General features: G+C 42.1%; 1 protein-coding gene across 3 annotated transcripts in view; it reads right to left on the minus strand.

Moving 5' to 3' along the window:
* The window catches only part of LOC138631932 (acyl-CoA:lysophosphatidylglycerol acyltransferase 1-like), a 191940-nt gene that overhangs the window by 15241 nt on the left and 164430 nt on the right, over window positions 1–12269 (minus strand). For all 3 annotated transcript variants that reach the window (XM_069717133.1, XM_069717135.1, XM_069717134.1), the window contains 3 exons: window positions 10346–10464; window positions 8827–8922; window positions 5158–5437 (listed from right to left, as the gene is read on the minus strand). In XM_069717133.1, coding sequence (XP_069573234.1) covers window positions 5158–5437; window positions 8827–8922; window positions 10346–10464 — 495 coding nt within the window. The remainder of the gene's footprint in view (window positions 1–5157; window positions 5438–8826; window positions 8923–10345; window positions 10465–12269) is intronic.

Raw genomic sequence — 12269 nt, forward strand, 5'->3', positions numbered from 1 at the left:
ATTTTGGTATAAACCTGTCGACAATTTCAGTCAACACTCGCCTGCCCTTCTGCTATCTGTGTTACCGTTTCTCCTCCACAAGACGAAACAACAACAATCTCCCAGCAGCAACATTCTTGCTGAAAAGTTTTATCAAAGAGTTGATTATCGGCCTGGCCGATATTTAGCATTTTTCCAACAATCTGTATTTTATTTATTCAATCGCCGATAAAAAAAAATAAAAAAATGAAGGAATTTAAAAAATGCACTGCTTTGGCTCTGATGCAGCGTCTCAGTCTGTAGTCACCACTCAGTGCTGTTGAGCAATGTCCCGCCAACAGCTTCATCTGATTGGTTCCAGCTCATGAGCAATGGCCAATCAACGCTGAGGACTTGTCTGGCACATAAGATTTCAGCAGCTCAGAGGATGGTTTCTAAAGTAAGACGGTAGACACCGCAGGAGTTCAAAACACCACAGTCCTCTACGGTTAAGTTGCAAAAAAATACCACAATTATGTCATATTTAATTGCTTCTTTTTAAGAGTTTATCGACACACGTTGTGTTTCATAAAAGCTCGTCGCACACAGAGTCGTTATCCCATGTTTCCCCCACCTCTGTCTGGGGAGAGCTGCCCTGCCGACGGGACCTCCGGCCCTGCCGACGGGACCTCCGGCCCTGCCGACGGGACCTCCGGCCCTGCCGACGGGACCTCCGGCCCCGCCAGAAGCAAACAAGATATGATGTTATTTATTTGACCCCCGTGCTCGCGCCTCATTTCAGCGCAGTCCGAGAGTCTCTCGTGCAATTTTCTGTCACTGAAAGTCGCGCTGATATCTGTGCTGCTGCTCTTCTGTCTGCTCTCTGTCTATCATGGCGGAGCTGCGCGTCGCTCACAGACGCAGCGCAGCTTAACAGAGACGATGAACGTTACTCGAGCTGATAACAACTACACTCTGTTAATCCCAAACACCTTTTCTATCCAGAGAACCTAAATTCAAGTCGGTCCGACAGAATCCATCGGAGGAGTTCGACAAAGTACAACGTGTCAGAATCGGCCAAAATGGCGACTAAATTCAAAATGGTGGACTTCCTGTCGAGTTGACGTAACGGTGCGATGTACCTTTTTTGTGCGTCCAGGTGTGATACACGTGTCCACCGGATTTCATGAATGTGGCCGCCGGGGCATCTCTTTAGGGGGCGCTCTCGAGCCGTTTGGCCACGCCCACTCACGACTCCACTAGAATACTAAATTTTTCGCCGGGAGACAAATGTGTTTCCACTTTCATGAGTTTTTGAATATGATAAAGCCTCCAAAAAGGAAAATCACCTTACGTAAGAATAAGAAGAAGAACGTCCAAGAACATTTTTACGAAATACAACAACAGGGCTTTCGCACCGATGCTCGGGCCCTAATCAGATTACATAGCAGCGGCATTTATTTATTTAAAGTCATTTGAATTACTTTTTTTTTTTTTAAGGATTAGTTTGTTATTCTAAATTTTGACATAAAGATATTCATTTTTTCTGCAAATGTATATCTGTTCCAAATATTGGTTTATTAGTCTCCTTGATTACCAATAATCGTTATTGGCTCTGAAAAAGCCATATCAGTCGACCCCTAAAAGAAATACAAACAAGCCTGAACAGTGACTCGGTCTGCTTTGTTGATCTGAACCTCATTAGTCTAGTAGGAATTAAATTACAACTTTTCATCTACTATATAAATTCATATCATGTGTTATAATAGACTGATATGAATACACATTTCAGACTTAAATACCAAAACATTCTCACCAGTCAGTACGACAGAAACAACTAGCTGATCCAGGAGCTGTGCAGGAGAACTGATCTACTGATGTAGGAGAAAGTCTCATTTCCTTGCAGCTCCCTCAGTCCTTCATGCTGTACTATATTTTATAATACTGGTGAGATTTGGGCTAAAAAGTTGATCACAAGCAAGAAATGACAGTCTACACATGGTGTTGAACTTAGTGTAAACAAAAGAGAGAAAACAAGGCTGGAGCACTTCCCTGATGCTCAAAGTGTTTTCTATTTAATTCCTGTATTGTAGTTCCAGGACTTTATGTTGATCTCTTACCGGTGTATTACTTGTTTTCTGGCTGGCATGTGGGACAATGTGACTGATTTGACCGTTTGTCCATAGTGTCATGAATCTAGTTTCCCTTGTAAATCCCTGAATTAAAATTGTTGTCTAACACCGATTTCACAGTCTGACAATTACTTCTAGCAAAAGCCAACTTGTCCTCAATCTTTATAGGAAATGGGTTTAGCTCGCTGGACAGCTGTGCACCCACATACATAGTTAAGACTGACCTTTAAGGATGCAAACCTATGTTTACTTAACATCTGTTTCACAAACCCCAGATAGAAGAGGCAGAAAGAAGCAGCTGGGGAAAAAGCTGGCTGATTTGTACCAATGTTACAGTGACATGATAGGCATCCTAGATATTGATGCGACACCACGGTTATCCCTGTGAGGGTAATTGGATCCCGATGTCGGTCCAAGTGTGCTGAAAGGCAGACATCGTCTCCTGCGGGTGGCTGGCTGGCCTAAGAGCGGGGCCCCGAGCCAAGGGATCGCTGGTGCCCCGTACGTCGTGGCAAACAATACTGTAATAGCAACAGCCGCGGTAATTTAAAATGACATCAGGCGGGTCCCGTCCTTCTGTAAACAGTCAGAGGAAGGAAACACGCTGGCAGGTATCTGGCACTCTATCAGGCCGCTCTGCAGGTCAGTTACAACACTTGAAACCCACACCTGTCCCTCCTACTGACTGAAGCACGGAGAAGAATGGCCACGGATTGGTTGGTGTTATGAAACCCGTTTACTCGTGTGTCACAAAGCTGTGAACTTTGCTTAGCCGCCAACTGTAAATATGGTTTTACAACTCAGACAACCTTATCAGTCTTTGCGACAAAGTGAGCCTCACCGCAAGCTATGAGCTACTTTGGCAACCGGTGACCCATGTACTTTGTACTGGCACTGAGCAGTGTATTTAGCCCGGGTGGCATTGCATGGCTGATACACAGCGGCACACACATTTACATCAAATCCTATTTTCTCCAAGTGGCCCATTTGTCTCTGAGTGAGTCAGCAAGCTCTGGGCACCTCTGCAGAGCATCAGGGAGGGTCAGAGGGAGACAGAGCTGTGTCTTTAGATCAGGCGTGCACACACAGAGCCCAGGATAGAGCAACACAGCGCTCCTCTGGGTATATGTGTGTGTGTTTTCTTGCCCTAGGTTTTAATGCCATTAGCTAGATTCAAGTGGAAGGACAAGCGCTACTGCAGCAACCAGCTTCCCCTCATCCTGAGCTGCTGGAACAGAAGAAAGGACGTAGTGGGAATGAATGAGAACTGGGAAGTGAACTGGAAGTAGAGTATACATGCGCAGAAAGGAATGAAATGCGCATTTAGACTTGAATAAGACTGACATGTCCAAATCCACAAAATGTTTAAAACCCACTTCCGCTGTCATCAGTATTTGTTGACACGGATGTGGTTGGGTTAAACTAGCAGAAAAGTCAAAACCACAACCGGTATATTGACTTAATTTAGTACATACAAACAGTCGTGCTCATCTTCATCTAAACTTTACAATGGCCAATTAGGAGCTACTTCTCCTTTGGTTTGACAGTCTGTCCTGCAGAGGGATAAACAGATGGCATCTTGCTGTTAGTGCTGAGGCTGTAGGACACAGAGCTGTGTTAGCAAACTCGAGGAAGCCGAAAATCTCTGAGCCACATTCTTAATAACGCCGGTCCGAAGCCTCTCCGATTTACAATTAACACGCACACCGTTAAAATGGATTCTGAATGAAAGCCAGGAAGAGTCCACTGGATGAACCGAGCGTGCAGCGTCGTCATGGGGGACTCTTTGAATCTGTATGTTTACGGCCGTCTTAATGTTTTTGCTGAGGACTGCTCCAAAGAACAGGAGTTATCTGGGTAATTTTGCTGAGTAAAAACCTAAACGTGTATTTTAGTCCACAATCCAGATTTAAGGAGGTGGTAGTTTTCCTCTTCAAACAAGGCTCTGATTCCAGTAGCATGAGAATCATTTAGTTCCACAAATTCAGCTAAAGAGAGAGTCACATGAATACTAATCATGTCACCACATCTATTATATGAATCGGGGATATGTTTATATATAATTATTAGAATATATGTTAACCTTAAGAGACATTTGAGGTCCGATACCCAACGACACGACAGCAAGGTGGAAATATTTACATTTACAAAAAAAAAAAAAAAAGGGAACCTCCTAGACCTAGAAAATGGATGGTCAGTAGTGGATTGAAAAACTGATATTTTCCATGAAGAATAAGTGAAGCTTTTCCTAGAAAATGGGAGACAACAGGAACAGAATCACATCAGGGTCTAGATATATCCAAACATAATATGGACATGTAGAGCAGAGGGAGAAATCTACACCCTACTTGGTTCAAATGTTTTGTTCATATGTGTTTTTCTTTTTTTGGGGGGTTAAAATTTCTTTAAATTGCCACAAATAGAAAAAAAATTTTTACTAACCAAGTAATTTTCAATCTAAAAGCTTGTTAACTGTAGTGTTATCTTCCTGCTCATTGACTGAATTTAGGCCTGGTCTCTAGACAGAACAATTACTCTCCTGCAAATCACCGCTGGGGTTTTCAGGAACACTGATGCAATTTCTGGCACCTCTGTGCATGTCACCCCTTTGCTCTCCTGGCAATCTTTACCACCAGTCGCCTTTCATTTAAGACAGGACTCCCAGAGGACAGCGGGCCACAGAGGTGATGATTTAATGCTTCATGTCTGAAGCATGCTTCGTCTCTGGCCTTCTAGCCAACATAAAACCCCATTTGATCAAGAACTACAGTACACCGTGTACAGAGGAGAGTTCACAGGGACTGTGAAGTGAAGTGAAGTGAAGTGAAGTGAAGTGAAGTGAAGTGAAGTGAAGTGAAGTGAAGTGAGAAAAAAAAACCCTTTTTCCAGACTTCCCCAGAAATAGCACTCGACTTTTTGAGACCCGGAAACGTCAGTGAAAAACACATCCTGCAACTTTGAAGAACTCCTTCTTCATTTTGTGTATGCAACGCCTAATGAGGCAGCTTAAAAAACCCATTTCAACATGGAGGAGTGAGTGTCTGAAGCTTAAGCGTGTTTCAGTTACCCGTCTGTTTCAGGGTCCCGACGTCGCTGCTCACGCTGCCATTCTCCTGCTGGGCCGACAGGGTTTTCAGGATAACGTGGGTGGCTCCGAGGCGAGGCAGCGTGACATGGTTCAGGTGGGGGAGAGAGTTCTTCTTAGCAAACAACTGGCTGGTTTCCCGCCTCTTGCGAAGGAAGCCGCCCTCTGGGAACAGCACTATCCACTTCCTGTCCCGGCTGTTGTAGTATTTGTCTAGGTGATCTTTCAGGTAGATCAGCTGCTTATCTCGGTAAGCTTTACCCTGAATGGAAGCAGAAAATATAACCATGATGTTGCATTGCACATTTAACAGAAACAATCGTATAAGTCAAGTATAAGTTTTAAAACAGGTTTTCAGTTTAGTTTCATTCAAAGAAGAATTTCTTAAATGAACTGACTGCATTTAAAACAGTGCAATTACCACCATCAGTTTCCCCAAGGAAGCCAAACAATGGAGGCTTAATGCCAACTTAATTCAATTTGATCGAAAGAATTTTTGTCAGCAAAGAACCAAGAAAAACCCGTACAAAAACAACCAAACAACCACAAATCATGAGTTGGCTGCAGTCACATTGTCGAGCACTCACAGCTACATTAATGGCATGATGGAAATGGATGAAAACATGATGGCCTTGACAACATTAAGAGCATTATAGGACGAGGAAAAGCGGGATTGCTTTTTGTTAGTCCTAGTCAAAAGTCATTTTAAATGTGTTAGCATAGCCCAGCTATGTTTATTAATGAAGCTGTATTTACTGCAAATGCTGCAACACAAGAGTTACAGTTAAGACCACATAATTATTCTGTCAAAACAAACGTCATTATCGAACTATTCTGAGCCGCAGCTATAAACTCTCTGATTCGCAGAGGCAGACAAGCTTTAAAAGACTCAACACAGCTCAAACCTATTCATGACCTTGAGTCTGTTGCAGTGGTTTTGCTGCAGATACAAGAACAACGTGAACTGAAGAAGGGGAAGTCCACCATGTTGCTTTTGGAATAACCTGAGATTGATCCGATTGTCCAATCAATGGATCTATATTACTACGACAGCACCCGAAATAAAGAGCACAACAGAGTAATAGAGTAATATTTGCAAACTTTCAAGCCTGGAAATAATCAATAATAATGAAACACAGACAGAAGAAGCCCCCATATGTTAAATGGACTGTCCCTTTACTTTACACATGAGGCTAAAAACTTTCCTCTAGAAGCGCCTGAACATGGATGGAAGACGACCCATGAGCTTAACCCTGCAGTAGCCATCCCATGACCCCAGTGCTGGGTATCATGTGGTTATTGTAACAGCGCTACTTGGAACTGCTGTTTTGAGTCTTCCCGTCTGGTGTACTGTCGGCATGTCTACAATTAACCATCTCCGTGTAACAATATTTATAAGTCACTGTGAATTAGCTTTTTCTTTTTTTTTACATCAAGATTGTGAAAAAAAAAAAGAAAAAAAGTACAACTGTATATTTCTAGACTCCAACTCATGTATTCATAACTGTGTGCAAGATTTGACACTCTAGATGTGTAAAATTGCACATTCAAAAATACACTCACATTTAGTATCACCTTACTTGCTTCCTTAACTATGAGGCTCAAGTGTAAACATGTGAAGAGCTGCTGGTAACTGTGATGTTCATGATTTTAGTGTATCCATTTTATGGCTTTGTATATCCTTAAATTAAAAACAAGATATTTTTAAGGCGTGCTTCCAATGTGAAAGTTCTCCCACTGACCAAATGAAGTAAAACGGCCAGCATCGCATGGTGCGTTGTGCACAATGATGCTCGAAGGCACGTCTGTCAGCCTGAGTGGACAGCAGATGCTCGGGTGGCCGAGGTAGCTGCTCACTGTGCTGTGTGAATGTCTGAAGTATTCTGAGGGAGGATGTCAAGAATGCACAGGAAAGAATGCCAGAGGGGATCTCCGAGAGAGGAGCATGGCAGGAAGGAGCGAGGCTGCTCAGACTTTCCACTATAGCCCGTCTGGCTGTTAGCAGGCTCAGGGTGCTTCACCCCCGGCACACTGCCTGATGTGAAATTCCATTGCAAAGCATTTCCATGACCTAAAAATGTTTAATTCCCTCTTGCCATGCTGTTTCTGCAAAAAGTGTGAGATGGGCGTGTGGGCTTTATCGCTTTTATTTGTCAGCTAAAACAAATGTGGACAAACACATTTGATCATGAACAGAGGCGACCCGTCAGCAGGTATTTCATTTACAATGGAGAAATAACATTTCCAAGTCTTTTGTCCATTTGGAGATACGGCTGTGATCATCGTGAAATTTTAGCTTACAATAAATTGTCATATAAATAATTATGATTAATGATGTAATTGTCTTTTTCTGCAAATCCAACAAATCACCTCCTCCAGGTTATTGGACTCTCCTTTTTCCTTTGGCTTACAACTGAGAGTTTTCCACACTGGTGCTCTGATGTTTGACTTTACAGCCAAATCCATGATGTTAATGTCAATAGATACTCATTGAAATGCGGTTTGTTGGCTATCAGAAGTTAAGCACCTCGAGATAAACAGTTGGTAGCGCTAACTGTCCACTCATGTGCCATTAAATCATGGGAGAAGAAAGATGATGTCATTAAAAGGGCACCAGTCAAACCCCAAATGGTAGAAAATGATGTGGAAATATGACATTTATGTTAGTTTCATCCAGCTGTTTGTATACAGATGAATAGAAACTGTTCTGATGATTATGCAAAATGAAATGCAGTCATAACTAAGATGGGTCTAACAGGAGCTTAGTCCTGTTTGGCGTCACACTCATTTCTGACCTCCAAAGTAAAGAAAGGAAATATAAACTCAGGCTCCAGAGTGGTCACGCATGCGATCAAAAATCTGACATCCCCAACTAATCATTGGTTGCACTGGTGTGCCTGAGATTTAGCAACAACAATAAGTGGGTATGCAGATGTGAATCAAATCATAAATCACACTTAAAAAAAAAATCAAGACTTGCTGTCTCAACATTGTCAGGCACTATAGCTTATATACACAAGAGATATCCCATTTGTTTCTTGTGAGTGGATGTGACCGCAGTGGATGAACTAGTGTTCCTGACCTCAAATTAACCTTTCAAACTTGCCTGATATTCCAGGAATTCCCTGACCAGTAAAAGCGCTGCCGGCTCCATGTGTAGGCCTCTCAGACTCGGCTTCAGCTGTCCTGACAACAAAGGTCTGACCCAACGAGGTTTGGCAGCCTTCCCACGCTACTGTCCACCGACATCACGGCTCTAGGAAGCCTGCTAATGTATCTGCTGTCCAGCTGGGACAAGCAGATGGGTAACGACTCCCCTTTTGGTGAGCGCAGTAAAAAAAAACGGGCCGCTAGTAACCAGGGTTGAATGAGTCGAGTTATGGCCCAAAGATCTGTGGTGTCAATCCTCAGACCTTCAGGAAGAAAAACGAGGTGTTGACTAGTGAGGGAAAATAGTCTTTTATCTTCCAGCGACAAGTGTTGCTGAAGCCTTCGAGGTCAGTATGCCAACTAAAAACATGGGCATCTTTAGCGTGTGAAACAGAGTGTGGTAATGGGCAATGATAAATATAGGGTGAGATAAAAAAATAAAAATAAAAAAAACATTTAACAATGTAAAAACTAAACATGCAAAGAGTTTTGGTGTCTCACCTGTCTGATGAAGAAGTCCCCATGAATCAGGGATACTAAGCCAAAGTTGGTGTATTTGAACACATGGTCCATCAACCACATCATTTTTTGTACCACCTGAAAAAGGCAGAGACATACAATCAGCATCAGTAACCATCACTGTAATTTTGCTCAGAGCCATGCTTTCTCCTCTAATCAGTAACACAAGTCTCTGGCTGTGGTGTCAGTGCCCCAAACTGATACCGCCCCTCTGAGCATTTCCGCCCTCATGACCTGCACTGATGCAGCTTTGGCTTACTGTCCTTTCAGTGCTAAGAGGATAAACTGGGCCGGGGATGCAGTTGTTGAGGCGGATCATGTCATCATGTTTGTGCAGTGCCAGCCTCAGCCCCCCCGCCCCCCCCAAAAAACAAAAAACAAAAAGGCACAACGACACAGCCGCCCCTCATCTGTATTTATGTTTGTGCTGCCAGACAGCTATGCAAGTTCTGTAGAAACACATGACGTGTTTTTTTTGTGAAAGTGTGAAAGAAATAACAAGTAACCTCATAAAATGTTTATGAATGTTTGGACAAGTTTGTCTAAAAATGTTTGGACAAGTTTGTCTTCCTTGCCCGTTTACAGTGACCGGTGTGAAACAAAGCAAAAGCAAAGCAGCCGCCACTTGACTCTTTTCCCATTTGCCGTCGGCTACCCGAGAACTCAGCAGCTGAACAGTCCAACGCATGTTTTGTAATTTGCATGCAGAGAACCGCAGCACTGTTTTGCGCTGCAGTCCTTCTTTACTGCCTCAGCAATTTGACTTGCAAAGTATCATCCCATAACCATGGCTATTTTTTACTACTAAGAAAAATATAATAAATAAGCAAACAAACAAAATAACTTCCTCCCCTAGAGGCTATCAAAAAGTAAAATGTATAATGGACAAAACCATTAACGGAGCACAAAAGAAGAAGTTCATTATAAAAATATTTAATCCTGGAGTTCACTAAACATCATTAAATGATGACAAATGATGGTGTACGACAAAGCAAAAAGGACTTTAAATTAGCTATGCTTTGTGCATTTTGCCTGTGTGGAGATAATTTCCGTCAGGTTCAAAATTAAATACTTGCAATAACTTAAGTAGAAATCCCTTTTATAGAAAGCTGCAGTCGACCAGTTGTGCAACACTTTGTTTCCCTGAATCTCTACAACAGAGGTGAAGAGTGTAAAGGTGGTGTGACACGTAAATCCACAATAGTCACATTGATAGCAAGTACTACTGAAATAAACACGAATTATCCTTTTAAAGAAACACACTCAGGCTGAGAGTGTTTTTAGAACAATGTTTGCAGTTCTACAGGAATTTCTTATTTGCAGTGACAAAGCCACACAAACATGCTTCAACAGCCGCCTCTTCAGAGGAATACAGACGGTGCAGAGCGGCCTGCAGGACCAAACTTCTGCACCGCTCTCTATTTACACTCAACAATATTTACACTATTTACAGTGCTACACTCCTGGATTTACTAAAAAGGACACAAACAAGGTTTCTTACCGTGCCCTTGTCTTGCAGGCACATCATTAGAGTGCACACGTCTCCCGTGGATTGGTGGTTGACGATGACCATGGCTTCTTCTTCAGTGACGGGCCGCACGTCATCGCCCCACTCCGTTACTGCCGGACGAAAACAAACAGACCAGACACGTTTTGATTAAACAAACTGTGCAATTAATAGCTTTCATATGTGCTCTCAGGAGTTTTCATGAACAAACTCCGTTTACATTTAGTGTTTCCCACTGCGTGTGCTTAAGGTGTGACAACCACGTTTCCGTCCTCATAAGACATCTGCAAAGACGACTTGTTTACATCCAGTGCAGGATGTTGTCACAATCATCATTTTTATCTGACAATCAACTATCATACACGTGATTGAGATAAACAATTGAATTGTCTTTTCTGTTCATTTTATGGCACTTTTATCATTAAAGCCTAATCATAGTTTGATATAAGCATACACATTAAGAAGAAGAAAAGCAAGTGGGACATATGCTTCAACATAACCGAGATCGAGAGCTAAGGTGTCTCTAGTAAACACTAAAATCCACTTTGTCTCCATCAACTGTTACACGGCTTAAAACTGAAAGTGTGCCCGTCATTGTTTCTTGTTTCTAATTCCACAAGTATCCCGACAAACTGACGACCACCTGTCTGATCTGCGTATCCTTCCTGCCTGCTTAGATCAGACAGTTTCTTTCCACGTAGCTACATCCGAAGTAGGCTGTATAAACATTTACACTTTGTGGCCAAATGAGTCTCAGACCAACTCCGGAGGTGGTTTGGATGATTACATCATGTACAAAAAATTGTATGTTTAAAAAATGTCCCCTCGGGGATTAATAAAGTATATACCTACCTACCTACAGTTGGATTTTAGCCATATTGCTGTGCTGATTATCACTGAACATGCATATTGAATCCATGTTGAAAGTGAATGAGAAAAGAGAAAAAAGAAGTGAATTTCAGGAAATGGTATCACAGCCACTTTCACTATTGACCACTGTGAGCAGAGCATATGGAACAAGTAGAAGAAAAAAAAGAGATGAAATGTAATTGCAGACTTTCAAACCTTGGTTTGAACATGAAAATACTTTCATATTCTGAGCTATCATGAGTGGTTTCTATTACAGCCATTTGATGTATGAGGTTCCCACAACAATGGCAAAGAAATGAACAACTTTCAGGGCTAAAAAACAACAACCGACATATTTATGGACATGTTATGACATTCTGTCATATTAAATCAGCGGTCATTTAATTATCCGTTTCAATAGGGTCACATATTTTCTCAACAAGTACTGAATGTAAGAGCTAACAGGATACAAAATATTGCCATGATCACGTCTACTTAGTATCACAAGTTGCACTTTGTTTTGGTAGCATTGCTTTATTTTTTAGTAAAAAACGAAGCAGGTTCTCAAACCTTACCGTCTGAATATTCTCAGTTTAAAGACGTAATCATCAGGCTTCGTGTCAACACGTGTTATTAGCAGACTTGTTGGTGTGGGAGCTCCCTGGCTGAAATAACATTTTTCATTTGGCTAGGCAGCACATTAGGTCTACATTCTGCTACAACAGTAGATGAGGCTTATTTGCATGTCCATAAAAAAATGCTCTCCTGCTCAGTGAAGACACATAAGGCATCCGTGTACGTCTGAGAACAGAACCGGGCCTTTGTTATCCATCACAGTGCTAAAAATAAAACAAAGCGAAATATAGCTGCAAGCTGCAGTTCTTTGGGTACAGGTACATCAAGCAGGGTACGCTGCACACAGGTGCACCAAGGTCTTATCTACCCACAGAAAGACCTTCATCATGATCCAACCAATCGTTGTGGAGATATGACTAATTTCCTGTTTCATGACTTTACAGGGAGCTTCATTCAAATGTCACAGACAAGACAGTTTGGATTAATAAAATGA

This window comes from Brachyistius frenatus, unplaced genomic scaffold (genome assembly GCF_029030835.1).
Source record: "Brachyistius frenatus isolate BFR_SWC_R1_liver_20210118 unplaced genomic scaffold, ASM2903083v1 Contig_169, whole genome shotgun sequence".
Lineage (NCBI taxonomy): Eukaryota > Metazoa > Chordata > Actinopteri > Embiotocidae > Brachyistius > Brachyistius frenatus.